This window comes from Eupeodes corollae, chromosome 1, assembly GCF_945859685.1.
Source record: "Eupeodes corollae chromosome 1, idEupCoro1.1, whole genome shotgun sequence".
In the NCBI taxonomy this organism is placed as follows: Eukaryota; Metazoa; Arthropoda; class Insecta; order Diptera; family Syrphidae; genus Eupeodes; species Eupeodes corollae.
Window position 1 is genome coordinate 154607233 of NC_079147.1, and position 20784 is coordinate 154628016.

Below are 20784 nucleotides of genomic sequence, written 5' to 3' on the forward strand. Positions count from 1 at the left end.
TTCCCACAGCTGCTGTCTTTAATTTAATAAAATACAATCATTTGTAAAGGGTGTCCCAAAATTAACGCAAGATTTGAATTAACCAGAAAACGCCGTTTTTAGTCTTTTGATAGTTATATTTTTATTGACTCGTAAAGTAAATAGGATAGGGTTATGTATGGAATAACACATCGGACAAATGGCCTTCACGGCTTTACATGCACATGCGCACTCTTTTGTTAAATTTTCCATGACCATTCTGCATAAATGTGGCTGAATTTCGTTGATGCAGCGTTGAATCTCCTCCTTTAATGCACGGGTGGTTGTGGGCTTGTTGACATAGACTTGTAATTTCAAATAACCCCATAAAAAGAAGTCTAATGGTGTTAAATCACACGATCTAGGAGGCCAATTTTGATCACCGAAACGAGAGAGTACACGACCATGAAATGTCTCATGCAGTAATTGAATTGTTTCACGGGCTGTATGACATGTGGCACCGTCTTGTTGAAACCACATATTGGACACATCAATATCATCCAATTTTGGCAGAAAGAACTGTGTAATCATGTCGCGATATCGAGCACTAGTAACAGTCACTGCTTGACCAGCATCATTTTCAAAAACTATGGTCCAATTATGCCTCCAGCCCAAAATCCACACCATACAGTCACGCGTTGTGGATGCATTTGTTTTTCGACAATCACATGTGGGTTCTCCGAACCCCAAATGCGGCAATTTTGGCGATTGACAAAGCCATCAAGATGAAAATGTTCTTCATTGTATGAAATTTTCGAACTGCAGCCGCCAAGCTTTCACTATTTTTGAAATATTCTTTAATAATGAAGACACTTCACTGCACAAATGGCGGCAAATTCAAATCTTGCGTTAATTTTGGGACACCCTTTATATAAAATGTATACATTATTCAAGTAAATGAACTCATTAAGCAAAAAAAGCAGATTTATTTGGAAAGAATTCCACAATACTCATTAAATATGTGAAAACTCTTAAAAAGCCAACCATTCAAGATCCATGGAACGTTTGGACTTCATGTCTGGACTTTTTTTTATCAATTTAAATTTTGTTTATCATTGTTATTATTTTTAAAATTGAAAAATTCAGATAAACTCGAGTCATTCTTATTCCAAAAAAAAACAAACAGTTTAATGACTGGGAAATGATAATCATAAACTTTATTTTTATAATCTCAACTTTCTCTGTTATGTTTTTATGACTTTGATTACTTACATTCGTACAATTTTCTTGTATTAAGTTGTTGCTCTACTTCTACTATTTTTATTAATACAAATTTCCAAACTCAATAATTTTTGTTATTCCAAAAAACCATTTCTTGAGTTAAACATTTTCATCTGGTTTGTTGCTATGTTTAATTTTGTAATGATAATTCCTTACAAGAAGAAGTGTTAACGAATTCAATTAGAATATTTGTTGTTGTTTAGAGATAATTTTGTGAACACATAGGAAGATCTTTTCTCAATCTAAACAAATCAATGTTTGTATTTCTTTTTTTCTTTTATTTATACCAAACACACATAAATATTAGGCCCTTTTTTCTGTTGCTGAGTATTTTCAAACGCTAACAAAAAACTGTGTTTATTTGAAGTTCTATTTTTATTCGCTTAAAATGTGCATTCTAACTTGAAAACATACAATGGCGTTTATTGTAGAATTGATGTATTTGGGCCAACAGCAAACATTCTGTCTAATTGTAGTTTTAAGGTTTAATTTTTGTATTGAATTGGTTGTCTTTGTTTCTTAAAGGGGTTATTGGTTTCTTCTTTTAGAGTTTTTAGTGATCTCATTTGAAGTGAATAATTTGTAATTTTGTATACAATAAATTCATACCGCTCATAAAAAGTACCGCTGGATAGGCCAGTCATTTGGTAGTTTTACCTGGAAAATTTTCCGGGAGTTTTGAAAATTGGTTAATTTATAGATTTGGGTATGCTCTTTTCGAATTTCAACTTTTCCACCTCGCAACCCCGCCGCTCGCGCCACCATCTTGAAAAAAATGGCGCCTAAAAACGTTTTTTTGAGAATATCTCCTTTTCGACGCACATTCGTTGGAAAATTAGTAATGGATTAATCGGGACAATTTCACCTTCTATTGGAATGCCTACAGTCATAACACCAAGTGATTTTATCCTGTCATTCCGCTTGAATTTTACCGTATAAAAATCGCTGCCAATGATTTTAGAAATGCCAGTGCAACCAATTTCTCGAGCCATGTAACAATTAATGTTGTCATCTCCAACAACTCCAGTGGTTATTGACATAATATCCTTTATTTGTGGAAAAGGTGGGATGGTTGGACGACCAATTCATAAGCTTTTTTACATCGTCATCGTCGCGGCTTACTCGTGAACTTCTCATTTCGACGTGCTGCCCGGAAGCAGAAAAAGTAACATTGCAAAAGTTTTCTACTTCGTCGCAAATTTTGTGCAAGAACACGCTTTCGTTTACTCCTCGTCCATGAGTAAGACCACCTAGGCATTTCATAGTTCTCATGAGCGATTGCTCAATTGTCATATCAGACCATGTCCCACACCAAAATTTGTCAGAACGTCTAATTGTAAAATATCCTTTAGTTGTAAAAAGTTCGTATTCTTCAGCTGACATTCGTTTCATTAAATCCAACATGTCCTGCAAATATAAATGGCAAGATTTTGCAAACAAGAAGTGGCCACTAGCATGGAAATAAGGAATCATTTTCTGAATAGTGTTGAAATGTAAATTCCAATTGCCCATTCTTTCTGCTTCAATGAATTTTTTAACAAGTGTAAGCATTCAGAAATACTGGACCCATAATTTTGCTGTACGGCCACGATCCCAAGAATGACATTAATAAATGAAATCCACCGAGTCTTACGACAGTTTTACTTAATTTGGAGTCCACATCGTACGAGGAAATAATGTCCCGCGCTTTGAAATACAAAGGCTGGTCAAATGTAACAAAACAAGTATGCTGATGTAATGATTCACATTTTTGAAAAAGCTTTCGATGAAATCGGAAATGAAGAAACGTGTGATGAATCTGATAGTCACATCGCAGATGATGGGGACGAAATTTCAGTCCTAGATGTTTCAATCGATGCTCAGGACGAAGTCGTAACACCCGGTCCATCAACAGCAAAGCGAAAAAGATTGCGCAAAATTTCAAAATAAAATTTATCACAAGTGGATTAGACCTATAGGGGAAACCACAATAAAAAAAAACGTCTATTGAAATGGATGTTGTGGCGCTAGTACGCCAAAAACTATTGATTTTTTGAAAAAAATGATTGATACATAAATTGTAGGAAATTTTTTCTGGTTTAATTTTGTGCATAAGTATTTTGTTCGTAAAATGCGTCGAAAAGAAGATATTCCCAAAAACCGTTTTAGGCGCCATTTTTTCAAAGTTGAAATTCGAAAAGAGCATACCCAAATCTATAAATTAACCAATTTTCAAAACTCCCGGAAAACTTTCCAGGTAACCCTCTTTTTTTTTACCAAATGACTGGACTTATGAACTATTAAACAGATTTTTTTCTAATTGAATAATGTAGGGGGCAAATGTTTTCTACATAAATATTTATCACTCTATTGTTAAGAAGCTTCAAAGCAGTTTTACATACCAATTCTAGATAAGATTAAATTACCTTATGTTTCTGTTTCATAAATTTCACTGCCTGTCGTATCCAATATCATAAGAGTTTTTCAAAATTTATGCAAAAACGAAAAATCTATTACAAACTTTACAACCCATGTTCATCTTGAAGTCATCTTTGAAAAACATTCGGCCTTCCGTTCCACATTTCATAGGTAAACTACTATTTAGTTGTCGTTGTGGGTACCGTTGTGAAATTTACATTTCATTTATGTATACCCAAATCTTTTGTTAACGATTTAACATGAAGTCATAGAAGTTCATTTACAAACTCGCCATACCCTGAACTCGACGAATTAACTCCACATTTACACATTCAAAAAAAAAAAAAAATATATGCACATAATCTATTTTTTCTTTTATAGCTTCGGTCGAACCAAAACTTGTTATGGTCGTGCACACAAAAATACACTAATCCATAATTTTTTTTTTTTAATTTTTCAATAAAGCTTTATTTAATCAAAAATATCTTCCCTCCATTCAGCTTTTACAGATCGTAAGTTTAGAGAAATCACATTATACCTTAAAGAGGAAAAGAACAAAATTTCGCTACTCGACAACATAAGTTTATAAGTTGTGTTGTTTTAGCAAATATATTTATTACATATATATTTAAAAAACGTACTAAGGTTTCTAAGCAAATAAAAAATTAGCTTTTAAACCAATTTGTACAAAATACAAAATACATAAAAACCAACAAAAATTAAGCGTGTACAGACATAACCTGTTAAAAATTGTTTTTGTTTGCAAATTGTTTTTGAGATAACAATCAAAAGAATAGTACTAAGGTTAATAGATACGTATACATATATACAATCAGAGTGAAAATAAAATTAACAAACAAATTCTATTAGTTTTATTAAATCCTCTGAATCTATCTAACCAGTGTGTACAAAACAAGTAGCAAACATAGATTTTTTACAAATTAAAAATTGTATTTGGTTGGATTTGAAAAAAATAATTTCTAGAAAAATATAGTCTTCGCTTCTTTGATTTTTTGTTTATAAATAATTAAAGAGCACTTCTGAATCGTTTAGAGAGAGAGTATTATCTTCTTTTTTTGTCATTTGAGTTTGATTTTTTTTCACTGAAAAACTGAAAAATTTCTAAGCAATTTGATATACAAAAATTAAATAAGTAAATTAAAAGTTGCTTAAAGATTTTCAAAGTTCCAAAAAATTTAAAATTTTTGGAATAGCCAAACGAAATAGAAATATTTACCAAAAAAAAAAAAACCAACCAACAAAAAAATTTTAACTAAAAACACAGGTACTAGGCCAGCCCTCACAATGTCTGTCCCTGTACGCTACTCTGCTGCCGCCAATTTTGCCGTCGTTGACAGTGGTTTGTCATTAAATCTACAACAAGAAGAGCAATACCACCAACAGCAACTGTATCATCAACAACTCCAACAACAACAACTACAGCAGCAACAACAATTCTTAGCTCATCACAATTACAACGGTTGTAATAGCGAAGAGGAGTTCAGGTATCACCACCAACAATACCAGCAGCAGTTGTTGATGCAGCAGCAGCAGCAGAAGCAGCAGTCATCGATGATGTCGTCGTCTTCAAATAAAACATGCTCGGTTCCATTGAATGCAGCATCATCTCTCGACTATCAAGACGATATGATGATGTCTACATCACCAACGGATTCCGAAGCATCGGCGGCGGCGGCAGCAATAAATGGCGGCTTCAGCGGCGATGATGATGAGTGGATGTTGCTACACGGCGGGGGCCGGCTTGGACGACCGGGTGCTGCTGAGGTTAATTTTCATCATGAAAATCATTTAGTAGACCACCACGAACAATTGCAGCATAACCAACCAATCGGGCCTTCGTTAACGGACAATGAAAAAGAATACAATGGCAAGAAATCTACATCATCATCATCATCTTCAGCTTCAAAATCATCATCATCATCTTCATCGACTTCAAAGTCATCATCATCAAAATCGTCAGCAAAGGCAAGTTCTACATCAAAGATTCAACAAGAACAGCGCGAAATCTTGGAAAACGAACTCCATTCTATGACATCTGAGGAGTTATTTAATGCCCTGAAGGAATATGATGCTCTTCAGGACAAATACCATACTGTATTGCTTTTGCCTAAGGAATCTAGGGTAAGTTTTTTTTTTTTTAAATTTGAAAGAGACTTTATTTTCTAAGAAAACTCATTTTGAATTTATTTATAGCGTGAAGTTACAGCTGGTGGACGTGATGGCTCGGCATATGTTTTACGATGCCTTAAAATGTGGTATGAGCTACCGTCAGATGCACTCTTTTCAGCTATGAGCTTGGTCGATCGATTCTTGGATCGTATGGCCGTAAAACCTAAGCATATGGCATGTATGAGTGTGGCATCCCTTCACTTGGCCATCAAACAACTTGGTCTTAAACCTATTCCCGCCGAAGATTTGGTGACAATATCTCAAGTAAGTTTTTTTTTTTTCTTTTTGTCTAACCAACAACCTTCCCATGATCACCTTTCTTCATACATTCACAACTTGTCATGTTTAATTAGTTCTCCTTGAATACACTTTTACCAAATCTCATATTTCTCTTTCAACTTAATTCTTTAGTGTGGTTGCACTGCTGGTGACTTGGAGCGTATGGCGGGTGTTATTGCTAATAAATTGGGCGTACAAATGGATCATGCACCCATTACTGCGGTCAATTTTTTGCGCATGTACTATGCCCTATTCCGTAATATGGCCAAGGAACTAAGCCCAGAATTCTTTGACTTCTATACTCAACTTATCAAGCTGCAAGAGCTCGAAAATCGTTTGGAAAATCTTTTATGTGACGTCAAGACCACTGTCATAACACCATCTACATTGGCTTTGGTTTTATTGTGTTTACATTTGGATTTCCATATTAAAGAATCCTATACTAAAGGCAGTCCTGAATTAAAGCATGTCTTTGAGTATATTCTCATTTTACAACAATTTATGAGGGTAAGTTAAAGAATTTATTGTTAATTTGTTTTAGATTGTTAATTATTTATTTATTCTTATTTTTAATAAAGATTCCCGATCGAGTATTTACTTGCGGTTTCAGTATTGTTTCTGGAATTCTTTCACATTATAATGGACAAAATAAACAACCCTATAAGCAGCGTTTGGTTTGGAAATTATCAAGCCGCACTCTGCGTGTTCTACGTCCAACTAATCGCTTCTCATCAGACCTGCCCACCATTGAAGAAGGAATTTCGAACAACATTGATGACGGTTGTCGATCAAGGTGAGTTATTATTTTTTTTTTTTTTTTTTTTTTTTTTTATAACTGTATTCCCTACTCTTTAATGTATCTTCTTTCAAATTATTTTGTTTTTTTAATCTATGAAAATGTTCAAGTATACGATTACATAATATTTCGTTCATTAACAACCGAGTCTCTTCATGTGTGCAAATTTTTAGTATTTTTTAAAACAAAGAACTGCATTTAACGTATAAATACCAACTTTACCGAATTTTAAATACCAACAAATGTCGATCAACAACGTCGACCAACAAAGCACGCACGGTCGATAAGTATGCATTCAAAGTTCGACCGTAAACTTGCGACTAGCGTGTAACCTCAAGCTTAAATAATTCATTAAATTGTACGTTTTTTCTTACGATAATTTAAGTAGAGCAATGTTCCTATTAAGGTGCAATAACTCTATTTGCAGAAATATAAATTTAATGATTAAAAACATGCCAACAAAAATAAACAATTAAGCCTAACCAAGGTTGATGTGATAACAAAATACGTTTTTCTAGTATTTTTTGGTTTAATTATTTTGGGGGAGCTTAAGAGAGTTTATGTCTTTTCGTTTTCATTGAGTAGTAAATTTTAATTAAAAAATGAATGAGCTTATCTGACTTAATTTGTTTAAACAAAAATTTATTGCATTACAAATATGTTTTTTAAATCATTTTTGTTGAGGAAATGACGTTCAATGCCACTTTAAATTTATCTCTCACAAGTCAAAGTTAATGATGCTAAATTTTAAAATAAAATACACACATAAAAATAACAATCTAGTTTAAGATACAAGACTTCTGTCTTCGTCTCAACATGCCTACTGTAAGGGTAAATCGGTGGAAACAGCGTAACACACTTTAGTACGCACCATCGAATATTCCCTCCATCATAAAGAGTTCACTGGTCGCTTTCCTTGACATCGAAGCTGCCTTTAACAACGTGGACACATCTGCAATTACATCTGCACTGACATCTCTAAATGTAATGAGTTCGCTTCGGGAGTTAATTCATTTAATGCTTACTAGCAGAATAATTAACTCAAAACTGGGCAACTCTTCTTGCAGACGATTCGTTAGTAGAGGGACACCGCAAGGTGGTGTTCTATCCCCTCTCCTCTGGAACCTAGTGGTGAATGAAATCCTAACTAGTCTGGATGCGGAGGGTTTCAGAGTTATAGCTTATGCGGACGACGTTGCTATAGCAGTTTCAGGAAAGCATCTTAATATCCTAAAAGAACTCTTACAAAACGCCTTAGACAGACTAATACTTTGGGCTAATCGGTGTGGACTGGGTGTTAACCCACACAAAACCGATCTGGTCTTATTTTCGAGGAGATACAAAATTCCATTTGTCAACCCTCCTTATATTAAAGGAATCCAATTAAAATTCTCAGACGAGGCTAAATAAATGGGTCTTGTCTTAGATAAACAACTAAATTGGAAACGCAACGTACAGGAAAGAGTCAAAAAAGCTACTGTAGCTCTCTTTTCTTGCAAAAAAACTATTGGTAGTTAATGCGGCTAACAAACCAGAATCACGCATTGGCTATACACATCGGTAATCAGACCGATTTCAACGTACGGTGTGGCAGTATGGTGGACTGCTTTAGAGAAAGGTATAAACAGGGATAAGTTAAATAAAGTTCAACGTTCAGCCTGCCTATGTATAAGCGGATCGCTTCGCACGACCCCGTCTGCGGCACTGGACACCTTGCTCTACCTTACACCTCTTGACATATTTAGTAAACAAATAGCTGCAAGCTCTACTATCCGCCTCAATGCTTCGTCGCAGTGGACTAACAACAACATTGGCCACTCCGTAATTCTAAGGTACTTAGAATCAATTCCAAAGCACACAGACTACACCATCCCCCAACTACAATTCGATAGGAATTTCCAGATTTCTATACCTACCTACCAGATCTTTTTGGGAGGATAGGACATTCTTGGAGGATGAGTCAATCCACTTTTACACAGATGGCTCAAAAACCAAAGAAGGGGTTGGTGGTGGTGTGTACTCTGAACGACTGAAATTAAGTCTCTCATTCCGCCTTCCCAATCATTGTAGCGTGTTCCAGGCGGAACTTTTGGCGATTAAGGAAGTCTTGTCTTGGCTCAAAGAAAACGTGATATCAACATCTGATATCCGTATTTTCTCCGACAGCCAGGCCGCTATCAAATCTCTGGACTCTGTCTCTACAAACTCTATAACAGTCCATAACTGTCGATCATCTCTAATGGAGATGGCGCAACAGTTTAATATTCACCTTTGCTGGGTGCCGGGCCATAGAGACATTCCAGGTAACTGTAAGGCAGATGAACTCGCCAGGAACGGTACAGTACAACCCATCCTAACACGTTTGGCAAGTACTGGCATACCAATCGCTACTTGTAAACTGCTACTAATGCAAGACGCTGTGAGGAGGGCAGGCACCAGGTGCACCAACATCACCACGTGTCAAGCCACAAAAAACATCTGGCCAACACTGGATTTAAAACGTTCAAGGTGCTTGCTCTCTCTAAGCAGATCGCATATAAGCTCGATAATAGGTGTCATAACCGGACACTGTCTAATAGGAAAGCACGCCATGAGACTAGGCGTATTCTCAAATGACTTTTGCAGAAGCTGTATGGACGAGGAAGAGGAAGAAACGGTTCTTCATCTTCTCTGCACATGCCCTGCTCTAGCTCGAAAACGCAAGAATTACCTAGGAGAATTCTTCTTTAACGATCTAAACGATCTAAATCATATCGGGATAATCAGCCTCTCACGTTTCGTAAGAGACTCTAACTGGTTCCATTGAGCTTAGGAGGAAGCCTCAATATTCATGTGGTATCACAATGGGCCATTAAACTGGCCTAAGTGTGTCCGTTTCCATCTTGGACAGCCACTATAACCTAACCTAACCTAACCTTAAGGGTTGGTGGGGCAACAGCTAGTAGAGAGCGTAGACAACCGAATCCGAATCCGAGCGGCTAACATGAAAACCCATTTTACATGACAAGAATCACTCTTGAAAGATTTGTCAATTCCTCGAAAGAGGTAGTGACACAAACAGGGATTAAACTTAACACCTCTGGCATGACGGAAGTCCTACACAATAACGATCACGCCACGGGTACAACAGAAATAGAATAATAGCAAGACAAAATTTGAATTTGAAATGCACATACCTAATTTAGGGCAATGAACTTGTTTTTTTTTTTATAAATACATTTTTATATTGTTTGATAAGAAAAATAAATAAAATGCACATCTTGGAGGGATTGCCATTCATTGTTGCTGGTACATGGTACATTGATATTATGGCTATGCACGTACATATGTATTGTATGTCGAAAACAGTTTAATACAAATGTGTTCGTAAACAAAGCCAACAATCTGAAACACCATTTGATTGTAAATATTTACGACAACGGATCTTAACACAAATCCATAAAGTTTGAAAAAAGTATGTAAGATAAAATATTAAAACGACATCCATAAAATACAGTCTTTAATATAAATTATAGAACTGTGCTTAAAATAAGGCGCAAATTACGCCCTTCTGACGTCAATACGAGAAACATATTTAAGAAAAACATATTCCAAACCCAATACATGTCCAATAGAGTAAATAAATAAATGAATATGTATATAAGTACATACATTATACATTAAAACATTATTTAAAATTCAAGCATGTAGATAAATATGTTAAATAGGTTTCATGTATACGATCACAGATGCTTGAGTTTAAAAAAGTAAATATATTATTTGTTAATATTATCTTTTTCTTTAATTTGATGAATCACTTATCATATAGTGACTAAAATTGAAAAAGCAAAACCAACACAGTTTGAATTTTGTTGTCTTAAATAAGAAATAGTTTTTAGAACTTTTAAATTCTCAGCAGAAAAAAAACATATCAGTCTAAAATAAATAATCTCGAATGTCTGAAAGAATTCGTAAACATGTTATTTTTGTTAAAATCAAAGATCAAACAAAAAGTCACAAAATTAAATACTCGTACATGTGTATTTAGTTTAAATAAAATATGTATATACATATAAATACATACATACAAACTATCTATTTGTATGTTCATATATTCAAAACATACAAAAGATGACCTTTGGAACAAGTAGATAAATATTATCAGATATTTTCTATTATCTTTCTTATGAGTTATGTAAAACTAAATGTATTTGTTTAATTCTACAAAAGAAGAATACATTAAAGTAATACATTAAATTGCATTAATCAATACAAATAATGTATAGATATAAATAAGTAACTGTTTACTTCAACTTTAATATTTAATTTATTTTAATTTTTTTTTTAACAAGTATTTATAGATTCGAACGCATATTTGTTTATTTTGTTGTCATATTTAAAAAAAAAAATGTAACATTGTGGTTTGCTTATCTTTTTCGTTTACCAGCTGCGAAAGTAGGGTTTATGATTAATGATTAATGAGGTGAATTGGCTCGTGCTTGGTGGTTACACTGGTCGAGAAAATAACGTCGACAAAGCTACCTCACCTGTTGCACAAACAAAAGCATAACTTTGTAAAGTATTAAGATACTCTGAATTCAAATCTCGCCTTTAATTTTTTTTTATAACCTCGAGTTTAAAAAAAAATGCTGAAAGACAATTAAAAACGGATTTTTAAGGCTAAGTTAAATCACAACGTATCCCTTAACAATAAATTGTATGATGATTTTACAAAGAACAAATCTTTGGCTTCTGGATATGTACAGTTAGGTTAGGTTAACGTGGCTGCGGATTAAAAATCCACACACATAGGCCAAGAGAAAGGCCCATTGTGATACCACATGAATCTAGAGAATTACTTCTTACTAGTCGAACCATTTTGAGCTTTTTATAAAGCGAAGAAGATATTTGATATCCTTTTTAGCTAGTTCACTGGGATTATCAAAAAAGTAGTCCCCCAGATGAAGTTTGCGTCTGAGTGAAAGAGCAGGGCTTCTTCTTCGTCCATACCTACAGAAGTCATTTGAGGCTACACCAAGTCGTATTGCGTGTCTGCCTATAAGACAGTGCCCCGTAAGGACACCTATTAGGGAGCTAATATGAAGTCTGCTTTAAGATAACAAGTCTTTAGAGCGCTTTAGGTCCAGTGAAGGCCATATGAGTTTTGTGGCTGCGCATGTTGGTATCGCAAAAGCTGTTTCTTTTAGAATAAGTTTACATGTAGCTATCGGTATACCTATCCTCTCCCTTTCAGGTGAAATAGGTATGACGGTTCCATTTTTAGCAAGTTCATCGGCTCTACAATTACCTGTGATGTCTCTTTTGCCCGGCAACCAACAGAGGTGAATGTTAAATTGCTGCGCCATCTCCATAAGAGACGATCGAGAATCGAGGGCCGTTAAAGATTTGGTTGAGAAACCGTCAAGGGATTTGATAGCAGCCTGACTACATATGTACAGTCTAAATCACTTAATTTTGTTAATTTCTCATTAGTTATGAGATGACTTATGGGTATTCCTTTGACTTTCTCTGATGTTTAAAAAGGCTTGACTGTTAGAATGATACGTTTCCGGCGTTTTAGAATGATTCGTTTCCGGCTTAATTTTTAGTACTGATTCCGAATCCAAAACGCAATTTTAGCTATTTAAGCTTAAACTCATTATTATTTTTATATATTTTCAATTAATTACAAAAACATAATGTTAGAGTCATAATGTTTTACGAATTCGTAATAAGATCAAGAATGCGTTTTGAGTTTGTCTGTTAGAAACTGTTTTAGGATAAGTGCTTAAGCATTCTTTAAAGGTAAATGTATGGCAGGTGACTACAACTGATTTAAAAAATGAACTAACATAAAATCAAACAGGCTAATATAAGTTTTTTTTTAAAATATAAAAGGTTGTATCTCGAAAAACCTATCACTTACAGAAATTCCCACTAGGGAGGACTGGATTGAAAACAGGGTCATAAAAGCAAATCATTTACTTGTCCTTACGGATGGTTCTAAAACGGGGGAGGGGTGGGGGTTGTCTAGTACCTTTTCATATAATCCTACCCTAAATAAATTAAATAAAGTTAGTCCGAGCCAATGGTAGCAATGATTTACAAAGCCATTAGAGGATGTTAATTAACTTATTCACCAAAGTTTCATTAAAATCGCACAAAGAACAGATGGTGAGCTCTTGAAATTTAAAGGGTTTTGAGGAATCCATGTCCGAATATTTTCAAAAATAAAACCCACATGAATAGAATGGGTATCAGTTCATCCGATTTATGTAGATGATTTGAAAACGAGGAGACACAAAAGGATACATTTCACTTTCTATGCGAATACGCAAGCTTTTCCAAAACAAGAGTGGCAATATTAGGAATTTAGTTTTTCGACGACCTATGCAACGTCTCGTTTGTCCTTCCCAATTAGAGACAATCTGAAATTTACTTGTGAATCAGAATGGTTAAGGAAGGCATCTTCAACCTAAATCTTCATCATCCTTCCAATCCTTCTATGTCCTAGAGCGCAAAATGGATCCAAAGTCATTCAAATGTGATGCTTCTCGACCTTTACGGATGCATCACCCTGTACTGAGTAATTTATCTCAAAGAGGAGTGATTTTGTAGTCGGATTCATACTGAAGCCATCAAAAAACCTTAGAAAAAAGTATATTTTGATACTCAGCAAGATAAACTTGTTGAACAGTTTGCTATCAACCTATCAATGTTTCTTGAGGATATTGGTAAATCCTAACAAAAGCAATGCATGTGGTTCAATTATTAAAAATCCTCATAAAATTGTGAGCTGAAAATAGTGCTGCAAATAGTTATTTTTTCAGATTACTTACTTACTTAAGGTGTCGCTACAGTCCTGTGTGAACTAGGGCCTCACCCACGAACTTCTCCATCTAGCTCGACCCCTAGCTAGATGTCTCCAGTTTCGCGCTCCAAGTTGGGTGAGGTCACTTTCCACTTGTGCGCGCCACCTGATCCGCGGTCTTCCTCTACTGCGTTGTCCTGTGGGTGTGGTTTCGAAGACTTTCCGGACCGGAGCATTGGTTTCCATGCGCTCTACGTGACCCAGCCATCTTAGTCGTTGGACTTTTACCCTTCTGGCTAAGTCTACGTCACTGTACAGCCCGTACAGCTTGTCGTTCCATCTTCTCCTCCACTCCCCTTCGATGCATACAGGACCGTAGATCACACGAAGAACTTTTCTCTCGAACCGACCCAAGGTGCTTTCATCCGTTTTTTTCATTGTCCATGCTTCTGCACCGTATAGCAGGACGGGGATGATAAGGATCTTATATAGCAACACTTTGGTCCCTCGAGAGAGGACTTTACCAATCAATTGCTTTCTTAGTCCAAAGAAACAGAGGTTATGAAGAGTTATTCTGCGTTTGATCTTAGCGCTGGTGTTGTTTTCTGCGTTTACAGCGGAGCCTAGGTAGACGAAGTCCTTGACTACCTCAAAGTTACGTCTGTTATTTTTTTTCAGTTAGGGTAATTTATTTGTTAAAAATAAAAAAACAGATATTTAATGTTGCTTAAGAATCTTATGTAGTTAGAAAATGAATAGCATTTGTTAACCTTAACTTGCTTAACAATAACAATATCTCAATGTATTAATTTTTTATTTGATAAGATATTTAACATTTGCAAGAAACAATACTAATTAATTTTTGTATTTTTATTTTTAGGACCGAAAGTACGAGTTCAGAAGAAGAAGAAGATTGGCCAACTTCACCTATAATTCCAATTTTCGAACAGTGTTAATGCAGACACATACATCCGCATCTATGGTATAAGAACTACTATTCCCGTTTCGACCAAGTTATATCTGGGTCTTGAAACATATTTAACAGCAACAGAACTTAGGATGTATGTGTTCATGCATAAAATTTTGGCTAATTTTTGCATCATTCAAACGTTTTGTTTTGTTACAACAAAAAAAAAAAAAAGATAAAAAGTCCACCCCTTTGTTAAGGTAAGAAAAACCAACAAAACAAAACTTTGTGTAGAAGAAAACAAAACACAACAAAAAAAATTCTACGGAGGCAGGATTATTATTTCGGACGATTTTTTTTGAAGCAGAAATATAAATTTTTAATCAAAATTTGTATCCACCAATCAAAAAAAAAAAACAACAACAACCAACAGTTTAAATTACTACATAAACTTAAACAAAAAAAACAACTATATATTCCCAACAAAATCAACAATTTATCAGCAGCAAAAATATGTATTCTCTATAGCGATTTAAAAAGAAAATGTAATAGTTTCGTGTTTAAATGTATGTTTTCCTATTTTTTCTGTTTACATATAAGAAGAAAAAAAAAACCTTAAACAAAAAAAATAACTAAAAACAAAAAAAAATCTCCCAAAAAAATACAAAAATTCGTAAAAAAGACTTAAAAAAATCAATAAAATAAAATATTGCCGAGGTAAAAAAAATCTTAAAAAAAGTACAAAAAATTTATTTAGTTTAACAAAAACAAAAAAAAAAATATTAACATTATTTAATTTTCTCGTATGTTTATCGTTTATTTTCATTTAAAATTTAGTTTCTTTACAAATAATTAAAATAAAAAAAAAAAACTGTATTTGACGGTAATTTAAAATACAAGAATAATATTTTTAATCTAACAAAAATAATTAAAACAAAATAGACCTATTAAATAAAAAACATTTATCAATGAAATCCACCAAAAAAAAAACATAAAAAAAGAAACCTTCTCCTTGAAGGATATATAAAAAAAATTATAAAGTATTCTCTACGAAAAAGAGATTTTTTTTAATAATTCGATAAGAGTAGGGCCTAATTTTGCTGTAAGCGAGTCAAATTATTCCCATTTAAAAATTATAACAAACAAAACAAATCTTATCAATCATACATTTTTTAAAAACGAATGATTTGATTTAGGCGAACAGTAGAATATGGCAGATGTAAGTTTTTCTCTTGTTAAATAATTGCCACCTGTTTCTTGTTTGTGATTTACAAAAAAGTATATATTTCCCATTTATATTTGTTAAATTTTATTTTGTTATTATCTTTCTCTTTATGTATTTATTATTTTTTTTTTTATTTTTTTTTTCATTTACAAAACGTTTTATACAAAAATATATTTAAATTGTCAAAAATACAAAAATAAGATTTTTGAAAAAGAAAATCTACATCTTTAAACATTTTTGTTTCAATCAAAAAAAAAGAGAAAAACGAATATTGTTCTCTTAGTAAAGAGAGAATACATCTGCTTCTGTAAGTTTTTTTTTTAAGGACTTATTTTGTAACCGAAAACAAATTTAATTTAAACAAAATTGAACGGAATAAAAGATTTTTTTTTCGTGCGAAGGACATTCCACGCATTATTTGGAATTTCCTTTTAAGAAAAAAAAAAATATGCAAAAAACCAAACAAACTCGGTCTATCATTCATTTCCTGTCCAAAAAGCAAAAAAAGAGAATGAAAGGATTTTTGTTCTATTTTCAAAATTTCTTATTCAGATCGTTCGACTCCCAATATCACCTCAAAATCAACTCCTGTCTAGTGCAGTGCAGCTGCTCCAACAAAAGGGTGTTATAATGTGTCGTGATGACTTAATAACCATGATGATGATGATGATGATGATAAATCGAGTCTTATTTTGTGTGAGTATGTGTTTTTTTTTTTTGTATATTAATATTCGTTTTTTTCTTTTAACTTTGAAAAAAATAAAAGAAAAAAGAAAATCATAAACAAGAAAACTAATGTTTTTTTAATGAATCAGGGAAAAATTGTATATTATTATAAAAAATAAAAAAGAAACAAATATGCAGCATTTATAAGAACCAATAACAAACTAATAAAACAAAGAAAAATACATGAAAACAAAATAAAAAAAGTATTGTACAAATAGCTGCCAGTTTACGTAACTAAAAAAAATTTCTGTGCGTATATCTTATAAGAAATTTATTGTGATTCAATTTGCAAAGAGGGAAACTTTGTGTGTTTTTATTTTATTTTTTAAATTAAATTATTAAAATATACACATTTGCATTTTAAATTGAGATACTACGAGTCTCAACAAACTAGAACTTAAATAAAAATCACTACAAGATCATTATTATGTGAAAAAAGAATTAAATTAAAATTGTACAATAAGTATAAATAAATAAACAACTAATAAAAAAAAATATATATTATAATATTAAATATATAAAAAACAAATTAATGTGATTGACGTTAGCAAAAGTGATATATGCTGAATATAACATGAGAACAAACCAACCAAACAATTTTTGAAAAAAAAAAAACAAATCGAAAACTTTCATCAGTTAGGTCAAATTTTTGAAAATACTAGCAAAATTGTTTTTCTTTAAAAAACAAAACATTTTAAAAATTATTTAAAATTAAAGACATAACATTAATTAAAAAAAAAACACAAAATTAATTAGATTAATGTAATAAATCTTGTATAATGCTTTGGTATTTGGTGGGATATGCAAATATATACAACATTAATAGAGTTCTGCCATCGATCTTTTCTAAACTAAGATTAATCTTATTTCCACATTTATGTGAATTAAACTTGTCCATTGAAAATCAATCAATCTTCTCCGACAGTCTCAACGACCAGCTCAATGTGAGTGACCCCTTTATTTGATTTCAAACAACCAGGATTTGAAGTGAATTTTTGATATGACACATTCGATATTTCAATATTATTATTTAAGAAATATAATTTACAAATGCTCTTCTCTATAAGCTTCAACTGTGTTATCTTCGATTGCTGCTCTTTGAAGCTTTGAGCGTTGAATAAACCCTTTTTGGTATATTTATGTACATTCCAAGTTTTAATACCTTTGAAATCACCTTTCACTTAATTTGTTCAACTTGAACTATGATATTACAGGTAATTCATGAGCGACGTGTATAGTACGGTGAAAATAGCAACCCAAATTTGAGTCGTATTTGGTTTAATATATAGCGCCTTCGCTTGAAGTAGATAGAAAGTGTTTTTCGATGTGATATTTGTGCACTTCGGTGTCTTTTTTTCAGTTTATCATGTTCGTTTAATTTGAAAAACCAATAACAAAACGAATGAAATAAAGTTGAAAATTAAATGTAAAACTGAAGTTTTCATCCTGAAAGCTTGATTTTTCATTTAAAGCAAGTCCTGTGATAGAATCGAATTTAATAATAGAATTTCGTAACTCTGCGACAATCCCAGCGGGTGTTACTTTGAATAAAAAGGGGGTCTTTTTTGATATTGGCTTACTTCTATTCTATCTACACACTTTTCAAACTTAAATATATGTATTAAATGTATATATATATTTTTTTTATTAATTTGCCAAAATTGCCGAGCTCCTCCTCTCAATCATATCAATTAAGTTATGTTTTTAAGTAAGTTAAATTTTACAACGTATATACCTACCTACATCTTCTATGTTGTATAATTAAGTATACAAGATGTTTGTGTCATGAAAAAAGAAAACAGAAGAAGCATTTTTAATAACGCTATTTCAGTATATATATTCCACACTTTTGTTTAACGTTCCCCTATATCTTCGAAATGTGTTTATATTTAATTTTTATTCTTTAGTTTTTTGAACAAATATTTTATTTATTTTAAGTTTCTTATTCTCTTCCTATCCTACCCTAAACTTTCATAACATTGATTTTTCTTTGCATCAAAAGAAATAACAAATGAAATTCATAGTCATATTTAGTTGCAATGTATTATTTTTTTTTTCTGTTTTATATTTTATTTATATTTTACACATTAAATTCATTTATGAGTGGATTTTTAGTTAGTAAGGACGATAAAGTGGGTGTTACCAATTAAAAGCAAGAAGAAGAAAATGATTTAAAACAAAAAACATTTAAAATGGTTATTTATACATTTTTATATTTACAAAGTATTAATTTGATTATTTTTATCAATCTAATTAAAGAAACGTATAATTTAAGGTATTTGAAAATTCGATTTTAAGAAAGGGAAAAGCTAAGCTGAGAATTGTTACACACAAACACCAAGTTTCATAATTCTATACGAGATCAATTGGAATATAAAACAAAAAAAAGAAACAAATTTAAAAATATCAGAAGAAAATTAACTTTTGTAATTTAGAGAAATTACAAATTTTTTATGTACTGATTTTAATTTTTTAATTTTGAATACGGGTGATTGCTATATACGATTTCGTATATAAAAAAAATAAATATTATATTGTAGGAGCAAAATGAAAATACTAAAAATGAATACATTTTTACAGATTTATTGCAATTTGCAAATTTTAAAAAGAAAGAAGAAAAATTTAAAACGCAGCAAAAAATATTATGAAGTTAATTTTTATATAATTATTATTAAACAAAAAAGTAAGAAATTACATGTGTTTCTCTTAATTTTTAGATTTATATTTAATTTATTCTATTTTAATGATAAGAAAAGAAATATGTAAGATTGATAAAATATTAAAAAATCGACGAAATGAAAAAAGAATGAAATAAAAATGAATGAACGATAAGTATTGGTATATAAAAACAAATTTAAATGTGTTTTATTTAAAGATCAATTCAACGAATGTAGTAAGTCTTATGGACTGCATGTAAAATATGAAAACAAGTAGAGAATATTATTTTCTTCAGCGCTGGGGCCCTACTATGTAACTCGATCCTACTTTTGATTCTGTTCAAAACTCATTTCCGGTTCTACTTTCATACTACGGATACTGGTTATACCAACTTCTGTTCAAACAAATTTGTACTTTCGAACGAGTATGACAGTTAAACAAACAAAAAAAAAATGTACGGAAGGATTTAGGTGAAATGCCTTTCAAAATACAGCTGGTGCAAGAATTGAAGCCGAACGGCCTACTGCAACGTATAATTTTTGGTGAATGGGTTCTTGGAAAGATGGCCGAAGATCCACTTTTTTGCCCAAAAATGTCTGGCTCAATGGGTACGTAAATAAGCAGAACTGTCGGTTTTGGAGTGAATCCCAGCCAGAAGCATTGCAAGAGCTACCAATGCATCCAGAAAAAGTCACAGTTTGTTGCAGTTTATGGGCTGGTGGCATTATTGGACTGTACTTCTTTAAAGATGATGCGTATCGTCACGTAACTGTAAATGGTGAGCGCTACTACTAGTGAGATGATAACCAACTTTTTTTTGCCCAAAATGCAATAGCTTGGCTTGCATGACATGTGGTTTCAACAAGACGGTGCCACACAGCACGCGCAACAATGGACTTATTTCACGTGCGGGACCTGTCAATTGGCCTCCTAGATCGTGCGATTTAACGCCTTAGACTATTTTTGGTGGGGCTATGTTAAAGCTCATTTCTAAACAGACAAGTCCGCTTCAATTGACACATTGGAAGAAAACATTGAAGCATTTATTCGTGAGATACCGGCCGAAATGTTGCAAAGAGTATGCCAAAATTGGACTAAGCGGTTGCATCATTTGAGCGCTGTCAAGATCAACATTTGCATGAAATAATTGATGCATTCTCAAAGCTAGTGACTCCAAAATTGAACTACAAAGTTAGTCAATCCGGAACTGTCATATTAATGACAAATACAAATATACATACAGATATTAAACATTAAACTTCTAATAACAAACTAAAATATTTTATTCATCATAACAGAAAATAAGTATTATCAATTTTTTTACCGTTAGTTTTGTCACAGAAAAAACCGCTTTTTAAATATATGGCTGTTCATAAAAATAGCAGTGCATGACAAAGTTCTAGATCTACTACGTAAGAAGTAAGACAAACTGTAACTCGGTTGCATCCCTTATACCCCCCATGGGATAAATAGGCCCGACCCCGTAATATGAAGAGCAAGCCCATATCATAACTTTTCCTCCACCATGCTTCACTGTTTTTAGTGTACCGTGGATCGCATACTGCATTTTAGGGTCT

At 32.6% G+C, this 20784-nt stretch overlaps 1 protein-coding gene across 2 annotated transcripts in view; it reads left to right on the forward strand.

The window, feature by feature from the left end:
• LOC129938461 (cyclin G) overlaps positions 1 to 17438 on the forward strand; it is a 49375-nt gene extending 31937 nt beyond the window's left edge. For both annotated transcript variants that reach the window (XM_056046046.1, XM_056046047.1), the window contains exons 2-6: positions 4922 to 5778; positions 5851 to 6090; positions 6238 to 6612; positions 6684 to 6898; positions 14572 to 17438. In XM_056046046.1, coding sequence (XP_055902021.1) covers positions 4942 to 5778; positions 5851 to 6090; positions 6238 to 6612; positions 6684 to 6898; positions 14572 to 14647 — 1743 coding nt within the window. In that variant the 5' untranslated portion in view covers positions 4922 to 4941 and the 3' untranslated portion in view covers positions 14648 to 17438. The remainder of the gene's footprint in view (positions 1 to 4921; positions 5779 to 5850; positions 6091 to 6237; positions 6613 to 6683; positions 6899 to 14571) is intronic.
• Positions 17439 to 20784: the final 3346 nt, after the last annotated feature.